General features: G+C 33.0%; 1 protein-coding gene across 4 annotated transcripts; it reads left to right on the forward strand.

The window, feature by feature from the left end:
- The first annotated feature begins 811 nt into the window (after positions 1-811).
- On the forward strand, positions 812-9,504 carry LOC145617315 (uncharacterized). 4 transcript variants are annotated; one of them, XM_081672006.1, is made up of 12 exons: positions 823-962; positions 1,317-1,350; positions 1,472-2,480; positions 3,322-4,147; positions 4,632-5,127; positions 5,294-5,380; positions 6,555-6,719; positions 7,100-7,191; positions 8,193-8,292; positions 8,385-8,480; positions 8,584-8,721; positions 8,949-9,504. In XM_081672006.1, the coding sequence occupies exons 3-11, from the start codon at positions 2,441-2,443 to the stop codon at positions 8,641-8,643; spliced, it is 1,962 nt and encodes a 653-aa protein (XP_081528132.1). In that variant the 5' UTR covers positions 823-962; positions 1,317-1,350; positions 1,472-2,440; the 3' UTR covers positions 8,644-8,721; positions 8,949-9,504. The 4 variants fall into 4 exon arrangements, with proteins under 4 accessions (XP_081528134.1, XP_081528132.1, XP_081528133.1 ...); XM_081672007.1 differs by having other exon boundaries at positions 8,952-9,504; XM_081672009.1 differs by lacking the exon at positions 1,472-2,480.
- The last annotated feature ends 5,170 nt before the right edge of the window (positions 9,505-14,674 follow it).

Genomic DNA, 14,674 nt, shown 5'->3' on the forward strand with positions numbered 1-14,674 from the left:
ATATATATATATATATATATATATATATATATATGAGTAAATTTGACTGAATTGGTATTAATATATAGAGCCGTAAAGTTTAAACCACACAGGATGATTCGAATTACATTAAGAAAATACATACAAATATTAGATTTTAAAAAAGTTAAATAAATTTAGAAAATTTTTATTTGAAAAACTTTAATTAGTTGTACAGTGTAAAAAATATCTTGTTTATTTAAATTAATATTGATGATATGAAACAAATATTAGCTTTTAATATATATATATATATATATATATATATATAATTTTCAAAAATTTTGATTAGTTTTACGGTGTAAATAAAATTGATGATATGAAAATATTTTTAATAAATTTAATTAAAAAAAATTGATGTAAAATATTTCAATTAAAAATATAAGAAAGAAAATATAAAAATATTAGTGGTACATAGCAGTATGCTGCTTTAGTAGTACATGACGTTTATTGTAGAATTTTCGATTGAGTAGTTTGCTGTTATTTCCTAACTAAAATATCTTGGTCTTGTTACTTTTTTACTTAAGTCAAAGATTCGCGTTATTACAACACTCCATATAATCAATTAATTCATATGTTACAATCTATAATTAAAGCAACATAACTTACCATAACTTACACATTTGTTGTCAAGATCATGACTGTTTCAAATCTGAACCCGAAAACTAACCGAACCGAACCAAACCGAACCTCGAACTAGATTAGACCATAGCGAAGTTGACATCCATCGAATAAACCAGTGGAAGTTTAGACGAACACAAACGCAAGTTCAATACATAACATACGTATACAAAGTGCACCACATCTACCGCAAAATTCTGTATCACTGTCCTAATACAATATACAACCATCTCCAATTTCATCTTCTTGTTTTTTCACCGCTCTTCTCTTCCATTTCTCGCCTTCCATTGTTATGGCGGACCATCCCCAACCCTCGAGTTCCGGTAAACCTAGTTCTTCCCTATGATTATTTTTCTGTATCTTTGATTTGGGTTTTTTTTTTTTTTTTTTTTTTTTTTTTTTTTTTTTTGACATTTTAATGTTGATTGATTGTTGTTTTTCATTATGTAGTCATTCTTTCTTGTTGCATTTTTTTTTCTCCTGATCTGGGATTTTGGGTTGATCTTGAATTTAGGAATTTTCAAGCTTTTATCAGAAAGTTCATGGGATTTTTTTTTTTTTTTTTTTTTTTTTTTGTTATTATTATTTTTATCCATTTTGATGTAGGCATGTAGCTTAACTTTTGAAATTTAGTGGTTGATTCTGAATTTTTTATTTCTTGCATTTTATTGATGTAGATGTTGCCAAGATTATGTTTTTGAATGCTCTAAGGTAAGTTTATATGATTTTGTTTTTGCTCTAATTTGATAGGATGATGGGTTTTTGAAGGTTTGAACATTGTTTATGATTGACGGAGAATCTTATTGGGTTTTGAACTGTTTGGCCTTTTTAGGGTTCAGGAAGAAGAATAGTTGCTTAGGTGCTAATCTCAACTCGACGGGTCATGTGATTGATTTAAATTTATTATGGAATTATGAATGAGTGTATGCATAATTTGAGTTCAAAGTTGTAATTTAAGTCATTATACATTTTAAATGCTACACTAGATGTTGCTTTATGATATCAATATTACATTATCACATTATTGTTCATTTCTATGGCATACATTATGAAGCAAGGTTGAATGTTACTTTGCAATACTGCAATTCTAAATGAGTTTACTGAATTCTTAGTGTCTTTGAAATTGATTTAGATGGCCTCTATTTTGTATTAGTGGAAGAACTTTGTTGACAAGCATGTCTAGCCCTGTTGCTCAGGATAGTTGTTCCTTAGATGGCTTCTTTAGGTCTTTCTTGAATAAAATATTGTCATTTATAACTACTTTGATTTCACAGGAGCATTGCTTTATCTTTCTGATCATTCTGTAAGCTTACAAAACATATGTTGTATGCATCTAGTCCTTAAATTGAAACTAGTCTGGTCACAGTTGATGCAACAGTTGCAGAATCAAGTAGTAATGATTATAATAGGTAGAATGTCTCGCAGGCTTTTCTCATGATTGTTAAATTTTTTATTGATATTTGATGGGACTTGCTTCTGCTGTATTAAACTTGGTCCATCTGTATTTTTTCTTTGCCTGTGAGGAATATACTTAGGAATTTCTTTGCTTCCATGTTCTACTGTTATTTATAGTCGAGTTAGTTGGATGACTTTCACCTTAGAAATTTGAGTGACACAGTTTAAGAGACTTTGCCAAGCTCTTGATAATTTGTATGGTTTGAGTTTCTGATGATTGAAATTTGTTTTTCCATGACTACTGATATTGCCTGAGAATTTTGATCTTTCTTTATTCTGTCTGTTGAGCAATTGTGATATGCGTAAGAATCATATCTCATTGCATCTCAAATGTCCGACTCTGTGAATGAAGGGGTTTCCTGAAGTGACCACTGGATTGAGAGAAGGTTGGTTTTTATTACATGTCTTCGTTTTGCTCTCTTGAGTTGAGTATGTAATTACTATACATACAAAACTTCAAGGGGATACAGATTGATTGCTTGACATGTTGGTGAGGGTCTTAATGTTTTTGAGTTGTTCTAATTACCAGTTTTAGGCCCCAGTTAATAATTTGCAATCAATTAGAGGGCTTTTGGAACATAGGTTAGAAACTAGAACTGATGTAAGTAAAAGTACTAGCTGATGACGGGCTTACTTATAGATGGCCAGTGAAGGTATTTCGATGCTAGAAGGATTTTTCTTTTTTCATATAGTTCATGCTGTTTCATTTTTAACCTTGAGTGTGATTCTTCGCTGTTTCATTTTTAACCTTGAGTGTGATTCTTCTGTAAGGTTGAGTATCTCCTTATTCACTTGCACCATTTCATGTGGTCCTCTCTACAATAATTTATTTTACTGGAGACGTTTCCTAAATTCTCTTTCCTTTAGCTTTAGTATTGTGTAAACTGTAAAGCATACATAATTTTTTCCCCTCTTGTTTGTCTTCCAGTCTCTGATTCTAAAGCTTGTTTTTATCAGAATGTGATTAATTGGGAAGAAGTGCAAAAATAATTCTCAATAGCTTTCTGTATGATTTGGAATGTTCTCTTTACTTTTAAATTTATGGGGTTGGGGATGCTAAGGCAGGTGTGGCCATTTGGAGCTTCCTTTTGTGGGATGGTTTACCTTTACCTTTTAGTTGAATTCATTTTGATTTTGAAAGCCTTTAGGCTCAAGCAGATAAGCTATTTGCATATTAGATTGTTATACATGCTGAGTGTTGATCTATGTGATTGCCTTTGTGTACAGGGGCTCATTCAGATTCAGATCTTATGGATATTGACCAGGTCTTGGTTGTTCCTGACACTCCTGATAGGGTGTCTAAACAAACTAAAAATGTTTCTAAGATTCCTAAACCTATGGAGGCCAGCTCAAGGAATTCTGGATTGACAAGTATGGGGAATATTGATAGAAGGAATCGGCGTTTGGGTGATATTTACCATGCTTCTAGAAATTATTCTCGTTCTGGGGGTAATCTTGGTGATGTTGCTCGAAGTCAGGGTGCAAACAGCTCTTCTGTACCTTCTTCTAGTCTCAGGAATGCTCCATTGTCCAGTACAGTAGCCAGCAAGATTATTAAGCACAACGACAGACATAATTGTAACCATCAGCGCATGGAGGATGACAGAGTTTCACATTCTAGTCTTCCAGGAATGTCATCTCACCATTGTAAAAGGAGTCAGGATAAGGGAAAGGTGAAGGTTGGTCATGATAATCCTGTCCATACCAATGCTTGGTCAGTGAAAGGGGACAACACTATTTGCCTCGTTACTTCAGATCATGATGCTGGGGAGGGTCACTCTGTGCCACCTCACTCTTCCAGAGTACCTAGTACAACCAGGCAGAAAAGGTTTGTACGTAATGGGTGTATATCTCCACATAATATAGAAAAAACCAAAAGGTTAGCAGAAACTTCTGGTAATGGATCTGAAAATGCTGAGTGTGCTGCAGAACCTGGTGGTTCTCATCCTGTAATTGATGTTAGTGAAGTACCTTCCAAACAAAATGCTGCAAGGCAAGCGAAAGGAAAAGGGTCGTTGTTTCCCGATTCGTCTCCAAAAGGCCATGCTGTTAGGTACTATTTTACATGCTTAACTAGTTCATGTGTAATGCTATATTACCCTGGGTGAAAGGGAAAAAAAATATTCAGAGTATTCTGTTTGCGTCTGGAAAGGAATTTCTTTCAATGATTACCCTCTATATGTTTGTTTGCTTTTCTCCCCAGAGAATAATATTGGGTTTGTGCAAGTTTTTCTACAGTCTTAGTCATTTTACAGTTAGTACACTGTATTCCAGTTGCTATCTTCCACATTAAAATATTCTGGAGTATTGACATTTTCCAAAGGTTGCATGAAATGTGAAGGCATTTGGCTAGGTTATGGCCAATCCAAATATAACACACAATCCCCTCTTCAGATTGAATATGTGTGGGGCATTCACTTTATTGTTTGTATCATTATGTATGGGCCATAAAAAGCTAGACAGAATGTATGAAAAAACATTTTTTTTCCCTGCTATATACGTATTATAATGGACAGATTATGATCACTATTTTACAGGAGAAGTGATGGTGGGAATTTTGTTGATGGAGGGAGCAAAAGGACTGAGAAGGACTGCATTATTGTACAACACACAAGTGGAAACCCAAACAAATTGGTTTTGGGCAAAAGCACTTCATCTTGTCCTTCAAAATCATCTGAGAAAAAGCCTGTGCTTAGTGAGGGTCAGCTGCACACGCCAAGCTCAGTAGTTAAAAGACAAAAAAAGCATGACTTGAGTTTAGGGTGCCCAGAAAAGAATGATGAGGTAATTTGCTTGAGTTCAGGTGGGGAATCATCAACCAGAAAGTCAGTAAGGGATCATGGTGGTTTTCCTCAGAGTGAATCAGGTTCTCTGTTGGCTGTTAATGTATTTTCTCCAGAAGTGAGAGAAAATGTGTCACAAAATGATAATGACTCTGAAGCTAGGGCAGTACAACTTCAAGTAGATGAGATGATGGCTCGTGAGCTGCAGGAACAATTATATAATGAGATTTCTGAACCTACCAGTGACGAGGTTTGTCTCCTTTTCTCCATGAGTCTTTTACTCTTTCTTTACATTTTGCTGTACCGGTTGAGCTCTGTTAATATTCTTTTTATTTTTATAGTTTTTGCCTTTTTGGCCTGGGAGTGGGGTTGTTTTCTTGGAATTTAAATTTATGCTATGGACATATTTGCTACAGAGATTTTCATCAGTAGGCTGGGTAATGCCGCAAGAAGATCGTGTGCATCCTGCTTATTTAAGAGGAAGTCGTCGTGCACATGCTTCTGTAAGTTATACTGCGTATCATTTATGACCTGATGTTTCTTGTATTAGCGCCATTTTCTTTTGTTCTGGAGATATCATTTTATAAGATATATCCTCCCTTCACTTCTACCACCACCCCCCAAACGTGTATCTAAACTATGCCCTTAGTGGTGTTTTTATACATCTATCTTGAGATCCATTCTGTTCTTTGTTTTCTGAAAATAGTCGACAATTTCTTTTTTTCCTTTTTTTTCCCCCTGTAAAACTTCTCTGAATTCTATTAGCTTAGTGAGAGGTAGTTGCTCACAACATATCATTTTTAGAGCTTGTTGGTTTTGTTACTAATGATGCATTATTGTCATGTCTTTTAGTTGTTAGGCTATGGGAAATCCTTTGTGTGTGTGCCTCTTCTTTTGCTGTTAAACATTGCACTTAATTGTGTGTAATGTACTAGAAATTCTTAATGTAAATAAACGAACAAGAAGAAATTTAAAAGATGAGCTTGAGTCTTTGTTTAACAAAACGGTTACAAGGAAGATAGCGGGCCTATTCTGTTCCCTTATTTTCACTTGTTTTAGGTTTAATAAGTTCAGATTAGTTCAGATAAGTTTAAATAAGTTCAGTTCTAGAAAATAAGTTCTGATAAGGGTTACCCAAGTTCAAATTACAACTAAATTAAGTTTTAATAAGGTTTAATAAGTCTAGATATGTTCATATTAGTGAAAATCAGGTGAATAGAACAAACCCTAGGCTATTACTCTCAAAGGTAGCTTGAGGCTACTCTCTCAATAACAAAATGTCACTCACAAATCACATCTCAAAGGTAGCTTGAGGCTACTACTCTCAATAACAAAATGTCACTTACAAATCAGGTATCATCCTACTACATAACTACTTTTTACTCAAGCATTCCACATGGTACAAAGGGTAACTTAGCATTAATGAAGTTTGTCTCTACTGCATCTGAGTATCAAGGTGACAAGGTTGCATAATTCATGTTGCTCCATTCCTTAGTGGATCATTAATCATTATCATTCTTGTCCACTAGTGCCTTGCTGTTGCTGCTTGTTTCCCTCGTCTTGGACATGACCACTTTTCCTCTCTTCTTCTGGGGTGTAGACCTGCAATGGTGTTTTATTTCCGGATGCTTAGTCCATTACATTGTGATTGAATGATTTACCTGTACTTTTTTGTAGGTAGTTGCTCCACCATCAATTCGGCATCAAGCTTCTCAATCTCAGTCTTTGCGCAATCGTTTGTTCCGTCGAGGAGCTCAAGCACGGAGGCCACCAAGGCTAAGGAGTCATGTGTATCGCCATCCTAGAGGAAGAATGTCCCCTTCAGATATGGATGTCGACATGGTATTGTCTGATTTCTTGTAGGATGTGTCTTTGTTGTCTGCTATTTATTTTGGTATCTGTTAAACTAAAATAAGCAACAAGTCTTTGCTTGTGTTCTTTCTTTGGAAGGGATTTCCTGAAAGATTCAAAAAAATGGCTGTGGCTTCTTACAGTCCTTGCCATAGAGATCTCTCCTCCGATACATTTTTTTTTTTTGAAATGCTCTGTGTATGCCTGTTGCGGGGTAATTTGTTCCATCATACTGCAGAATTCTACAAAGTCCTGAGTAGCTTGGTACATATTCTGAGTTGGTGTCAAGCATGATTGTATTTCTAATATTGATAAACTCTCCATCTTTAGAAATTATAATTATTTAACAAAAGCCTTTCTATGCTATGTAGAGAGTTGATTTACTAGAAAGATTGGAAGCTGTAGTCAATGATGATATCAGAATGGTCAATCAACTCCTTGATCCTGATCGTGAATTCGGAGAGTAAGTCCGTGTCCCATACTTTTCCATTTATAAGAAGATATGTCATGCGTTTTTTTTTTATTTATTTATTTTATTTAATTTTTTTTTTAATGAGTAAAATTAAACTTCTTTACTTGTATTGAAGCTGGTCATGCGTCATGTACTCATGTGTACTGAACTTTTTCAATCTGTAGAATGCTTTTTTCAATTATATTTTTACTACCATATATTCTTTCTTTTTTCTTTTTCATTTGTATTCTCATACTTCCTCTGTTTCATATTAGTTTACACGTTTCATTTAGGCATGTTTGCGAATGCTTAACTTTAAACAATAATATCTTTGATTATGTCCAACAAAAAATTATAAAAAATTGGTATTTGGAGAATAGACATTAAGATGAATCAAAGAAGACCTCGCTGGACTTTGTTTGATTAAAATCACAAAATGAAGACAATATAACCTATATGAATAGTGGCGAAAGTCAAATCGTGTCAACTAAAATGGAACATAAAAGTACATGTTCAGGGCTTACTGTTCACCTTTCTTCATATAGTTTCTGGGCAATAACCCAAGTTCAGCCTGGCTCCCAATGCTTTCTTGCTTAAATACATCTCCCTCATTTGAAGGTTTTTAGAAAGAGTTTGTCATGCTAAGGCACTTTTTTGTTTTGACAATTTTTATGTATTTACATTTCTTTTCAAGACTTTTTTTGAAGCTTTCTTCATTTTCTTGTGGGTAAAGGTAAGTATTATCTTACACTTGTAAAATATATGAAGAATTTCCATCGTACACTTATAAAATTAAATGCATAGATTATTTTCTTTACTTTCAAATCACTTCATGATTTTGATGAATGGGTTCCTTGTACCTTCATGTCAAACATGTGCATAACCTAAAAACAGAATAGAGGACTGGCTTATATTATGCTTTTAAGTGTATTATCTCTTGTTTTTCCCATGTACTGGGAATTGGGGCTAAGTAGTTATACATCAAGTGTTTTGATCCTGCATATTCTGTGCAGAGATGATTATGAAATGTTATTGGCTCTTGATGAGAACAATCATGCACATCTTGGCGCTTCAGTTGCTCAAATAGAGAACCTTCCAGAGTCTATAGTACATGTGAGTATATGTGATGGTGGACTTAATAAGATGAAGAAACTTTAGACATCTACCTGCAACTCTAGGCACTAAATGTTCTTGTACATGTACAGAATGATGATTGCGAAGTATGTTCAATTTGTCTCGAGACCCCGGTTATCGGCGACGCCATGCGCCATCTGCCTTGCTTGCACAAATTTCACAAAGATGTAAGATTTCCCTATTGATGGCTACTTGCATTTTATTTTTGTAAAGTTGGTTTATCAGGACTGTCATTTTGAATTCGTCATTGTTTTCTTGGTCCTTTGGCAGTGTATTGATCCATGGCTGAGTAGAAGAAGATCATGTCCAGTTTGCAAGTCAGATATATGATTTATCTTTTTATTCTGTTTGATTGGTCCATTTTTTTTGCATCACCAACCTGCAGGCAATCTCATCATGACCATGAAGGTAAAGTAAATATCTAGGCCTCATTTGTTTCTGTGAATAAACGGCTATTAATGTTACTGTGTTAGGAATAGTATTTTTATAAAAAAAGGCTTTAGTATTAGGAATTGTATGCTTTTATAAACAGGCTTCATGCACTAAATTCTTAGTATTTCTTTAATTGCAACTTAGGCTGATTGATCTTTGGCTTTTTTTTACTGTAAACTCATATTCACATGTCTTAATTGTAGAAGCTTGGTGTTTTTGAGCCTTTGAGGCGAAGACAAGATCCCGTCTTTTACTTGTTCGAGTTCTTGTTGATCAAGTATAGCAAAGTTCACTGAAAAGCTGTAAGGCTCTACTCATGGATTGCTTATAGTAGTGTGCTGTTAGTTTTTGTGCCTTAACCGATATGAAAGCTTGATACGAGCTTCAAATGTTAGAAAAGTTCGCCCAGAGGTTCGTATTTTAATGGGCTTGTTGATACTGCCACAGCTTCTTTGTATAGCTTTCAAGAAGCTGAGGGTGATATTTTAAGCCCCTGGCTCAGCCATCACTTCTTCCTGTTCAGATCTTTTGAAAAATTGGACCTATTGGTCAATTAATTTCCAGATTTGATAGCTAAAATTGGAAAATCAATTATCTTCATTGTTTTTATGATTATTAACAATGAAGATAATTATATATGGAGTATATGATAAATAATCAGTAACATCATGTCCTCATGCAATACTCAAGGTGGAATACGAAGCTCTAGAGTAGCCAATAGGAAATTCCAGTGTTTCATAAATTCCCTTGTATCTTATCTCTATTAGTTAATCCGTAGTGTCAATTAATATTCAATATAATTAATTTAATCAATTTTTTTTCTAATAAACTAGTAAAATTATTAGACATATAATTAGTGAATTAGTAACATCAATTTTAATAAACTTCGTGATTTATTATTGAAGTTTAAGTAGCTTAATTAGTTTGACTTACAACCTATATTGTGCGAAGAACAAAGGCTTAGAATTAGGTAAGTCGAACCAATGCGTGAGTCACATTCATGATTCATGTGTGTATTGTCAAGGAATTTCTAAAAGGATCTTGCTAACGAGCCGCTCGGGGAGTTGGATAAGCATTTAAAATATCACCTAAAGTGGTATTAATTTGGATAAATATGATAAAATTACGCGTCGATCGGTGTAATTAATATTAATTGTAATTTAATCTTTTTACTTTTAGCTAGCTTATTCAACGCACCCAGAACGCTTGTTTGCTTTTGCCTTTCTAAAATACTCTTATATACAACCACTGAAGATTAATCTTAACAGTCTTACTAGCTAAGTAGTGGTGGATTCTACTTCTATATCATAACTGAAGAAGCATTCTTCCAACATTAAAAAGGACTAAAGACTGTGTCAAAAAAAAAAAATAAAAAATAAAAAATAAAAAAAAAAATAAAAAATAAATTAAGGACTATAGAAAATGGTCAAAAACAAGGATAATGGGGATGACACAAGAGATGCCAACAGCCCATTATCTAAGGACAAAGTATGGCAGCATCTTCTTAACTTTCATGCCTTAAAATTATGGGTTAACATACTTTGCACCTCTTATTTGTCACTTTGCATATGATAGCTATAACTCAAAGCTACCTCGTCTCTTTCATTTTTTTCATGACTATTGTTTCTGTCTGATCCTGACTTCCCCAAGAATTCGGACCTGAGATCCTGATATTTCTATCGGCAAGCTGAGAACCTACACAATGAGAAGAAGTTAGCTAACTCCGGGGTGATCCGGGGATAACCACTCCGATGATAAAGTCAGAAAGTGTTTTAGAAGAGAAGATAAGTAAGAGAGAAGATAGAGAGAGAAAGAGTAAGAGAGTGTAATTAATGCCCTCATTAATGAGGTCCTACCTACTATTTATAATAGTTTACCTTGACAGGTGGCTCTCATCCATGCAGAGTCTTTTGTGCCAAGTGTCGAGCTTCTGTTGCCACGTGTTGAATTCCGGCAGGCCGACATGTCTTCTTTCTGTAACATATCAGCATCTTCTTATAATTATTGAAACCTGGTCATGTGCTTTCACAAGATATCGGTCATGCCCAGATATCATCCCATACAACTATCAATCCTTTGGATAAGTATGTAGATGAGTCCTTTTCTCATTTTCGGTGTGATTTTATCATAAATGGTGTTAAAAAGTACTCCGTAGTTAATTTTATAAGAAAATAAAGTGTATAGTCACATTATATGTACTCAAATGGATATGTAAAGTCACATTATATGTACAAAAATGAAATGACATTAGTTCTTTTTCTCAATTTCATGTGGTGGAAGTAGTTCCCTTCCCTTTATTGAGAAGTTTTAGTTACACAGTAACAAGAAAACAATGTGTCACCACCCTCGTCACTGAGGTTTAGGGCTTTTTCAGTTCAGTTCAGTTAAGTCCAGTTCAGCTCCAATAAGTTTATTACAGTTCAGTTTAGTTCTTAATTTTCTTCTCTCAAAAAATATCCAGATCAGTTCATTTCAGTTCAGTTTAACTTCAATAAATTCAGTTTAGTTCTTAATTTCCTTCTCTCATAAAATATTCAATTCAGTTCAGCTCCAATAAGTTCAGTTCAATTCACTCAACCAGAACAAACCCTTAATATAGCCATATAGGTGTGTAATGTAGATGTTAGATCGACACTCTACAAAATTAAGTAGGTCTTTATGATATTTCACACAATATCAGCATCTTATGATGGGTAGATACTCATACATTACAAAAAATGAGTAATCAAGTTTCATCTCATGCAATTGTGAAGGTTAGGTGGTATAATATACAAGCAGAGGTTGAGTCAATTGATTAATTAATGAAGATACAATTGGAAGAATTAATTCAAGTTGTTCCAAGATTATCTCACCCAATCAAACATATCCTTATAATCATTAACATGTGTATTATGTGCTTAATATATACTTAAACTCCCTTCAAAATTATTACCTAAATTAGTTCGAATAAACCTATGTTAGTTCTATAACAATAGTTAGGAGAAATCATTAAAATGTGGTTAGTAAATGACAAAACAAAAAGGGGTAAAATATTGGGTCCAAGAAAGATTAGCCGCTTGCCACTAGAAGACATGACCGTAAAACACATGCTCACATGGGTTAGCAGTCTTAGCACATGAGTAGATGTATCAATTTCACCAATAATTTTTACATTATTTCAACTACAAAAATCATTTTCTTTGTTTCTAAATAAAAGATTCATTTCTATTCGATATTATTTTAAAAAATCGTAGGTTTAAAGTTGGATGAAAAAAAAATGATTGTTTTTAAAATAAAGAAATTAGTAAAGGATAGACTATACCTAAGACCTAATGAAAAAGTGAGCTTTTGTGTAGAGGCAAAAGTTTTGAGAAAAATCATAAAATGAGACGTTTATTTAGAGACAGCAAAATAAATTGTGTATCACAAACTATTCCGACAATTCTGTAGTAATTTTACTTGAAATAGTTAGTAGCTAAGCCGTACTCTTTTTATGTAAAACAAAAATTCTATGACCATAAAAATCATGATATTACATGTTTTTTTCTTCCTCTTATTGGATCAATGATCATAAATTTTCAATAATTATTGGCCCCTTAAAATTGGAACTACTATATATATTTAGTTGTCTCTATACATCGAAATAAAAATCCAGCTGATCGAATAACGGAATATTTCAATGTTATTAGCAACTAACTAGCTAGCTAGGTTGATTAAGAGAACATTAATATTTCAATGTCATTAGCAACTAACTAGCTAGCTAGGTTGATTAAGAGAACATTAATGATATGGTATATATTCCATGTACGTTGCCATGTGCTATGGAAATCTTTCTAAGATCATACAAAACTAGAAATTTATTTTTCATGAATGTGACAAATTTAATTTCGGAGCTTAATTATTTTAGTTTCTAATCGGTCAACTATTATCATAATTAATTATATTTATCGATTGATAATTCATTAAGGTATGTATCAATTATATGATCTAGACAAGGATCCATGCAAAATGCTAGAGTTGAAGTTAATGTTGTGCAAAGTCAAACGTGAAACTTGAAGAGCTAAGTTATGTTATAAAATATAGAGCTTGGTAATAAACAAACAAATTGTGTTCATAAACAAGACTCGATTAATAATGAGCAAGGTGTTCAATTGAAAGCTCGGACTTGAGCTTAAGCTTTCTTAGCTAATTACAAAACGAACATAGGTATGCATTCTATTGATTCGAGTATTGTATAGACTATATATGTATATTCTACGTTTAAGATTTGAATATTCTTATACAACTTTCGATATTTAATTGTACACATCAATAATAACAACAGATACAATAATGCAAGTAGAACTGTAAAAGGGATGTTACGATGTATTGTTTGATATCAAATTCTCTTCTAATCGTAAGTTTATATATGTTTTGAGTTAACCCTTCCAATTAAATGAAAATACTAATAAAATAACATTTTTGAAGACACGGGTATTTGCAAATCTAATTAGGATCTTGCTCATCAGTTCATGTATGTGAAATTATGAATTAAGAAGTACATCTATTTAATTTTATTTTTTGGCTCTTTTTTTTTTTTTAAATTTATTTTTATAATTTCCTTTTTTTGGAAGATAAATTATAAATTTGACATTACGATATGGTTGGAAAATTTTGTACGTAGGTCAGTGGGTTTGTATATATCTATTATGTACATCTAAAAATCCAGAGTACCTAGTCAATAGATCATGTAGTTTTGTTGCATTGTGCATAAAGTAACGGCTTTATTGTATTTATTATTAGTCAAAAACCGTAGAAAGATTCATGTATCACTTTCTTCCATGCAAAATCTCAACGCATCCTTATTTTATTGTAGCAATTATAGGATTGGCAAATGTATTGTTGGATCTTTCTCCCCCATTTTCCCAATGAAGCATATGCAAAGTACAATTTATACATATTTTATTCACAATTATTTATATAATTTCTTTGTATAAGACATATACAGAAGCACAAAAGGCCGAAAAAATAAGACGTATAATTTTGAGTTTGAGGATACGTATCATGAGATATTTTTAATTATGAAGTATCTCATGTTCCTTATACTTTGAACTGCTCAAGACCTTATAATATATTAATTGTTGTGAATCACATAATAATCTATGTGTTATTCTTGAATCTTGTTGGTTTAATGGTTAACTCTCTAGCATAAACTAATAACAAAAAATAAATATTACATATGATTATTATTATAATAATATGTATCTGTCATAAATTCTCAACTTGCTTATATCCCAAATTAATAATTAAAAAATACTCGTATAGATTATATTTAAAAATTATCGAGAATCCTATATACTTAAGACAAAAAAGAAGGGATTGGCACATTGCCCTTATACATTTTCAATACAGCCCCACCATGGTTGGCACATAGGCACACAATTATTTATAGCACAAAAGCCACCCACTCACCTTGGTTGGCTATATAAGTGAGAAGAAGTTCATCCAAATTTGTAAGCAACTCTCATCATACAAACAATAGTGCATCCTTAGCTTTAAGCTTAAAGATCCCAAAAACAAAAACAAAAAATGGTGTCAAGAGTAGAAGAAGCCATTAAAGGAAGGCAACAACAACAACAAAGAGATCAAGTAATGCAAATAATGCAATGCAACAAAAGCAAAGTTAAGAAGTTCAAGAGAAGTAGTTCTAATCTTGAGGAAGATGGTGCTTCTTCTGCCATCTTCTTTCTTGCTTGTATTGCTTGTGCTCCCTCTAATTCTTATCTTTAATTTTTACGTTGTTGTTGTATCATACGTACGGAGTAATTTAGTAGTAGATGTTCAGCTACTATCTATGTCTACAATTAGTTGTCACGTTAATAGTTGAAATGGCACTATATATCATTGTGGCAAAGAATTTTGGATGGAGGTCGGAAGCAATTATAGACCATATAGGTAAGTAATTTGGCAC

The sequence above is a fragment of the Chenopodium album genome, chromosome 26 (genome assembly GCF_948465745.1).
Source record: "Chenopodium album chromosome 26, dcCheAlbu1.1, whole genome shotgun sequence".
In the NCBI taxonomy this organism is placed as follows: domain Eukaryota; kingdom Viridiplantae; phylum Streptophyta; class Magnoliopsida; order Caryophyllales; family Amaranthaceae; genus Chenopodium; species Chenopodium album.

Excerpts from the sequence above, each read along its gene's own strand:
- LOC145617315 (XM_081672006.1), top strand. The coding sequence starts at position 2,441 with ATGAAGGGGTTTCCTGAAGTGACCACTGGATTGAGAGAAG. Across the intron at positions 7,192-8,192 it reads CCTGATCGTGAATTCGGAGA|AGATGATTATGAAATGTTAT; the intron begins GTAAGTCCGTGT and ends TATTCTGTGCAG. Across the intron at positions 8,481-8,583 it reads TGCACAAATTTCACAAAGAT|TGTATTGATCCATGGCTGAG; the intron begins GTAAGATTTCCC and ends GTCCTTTGGCAG.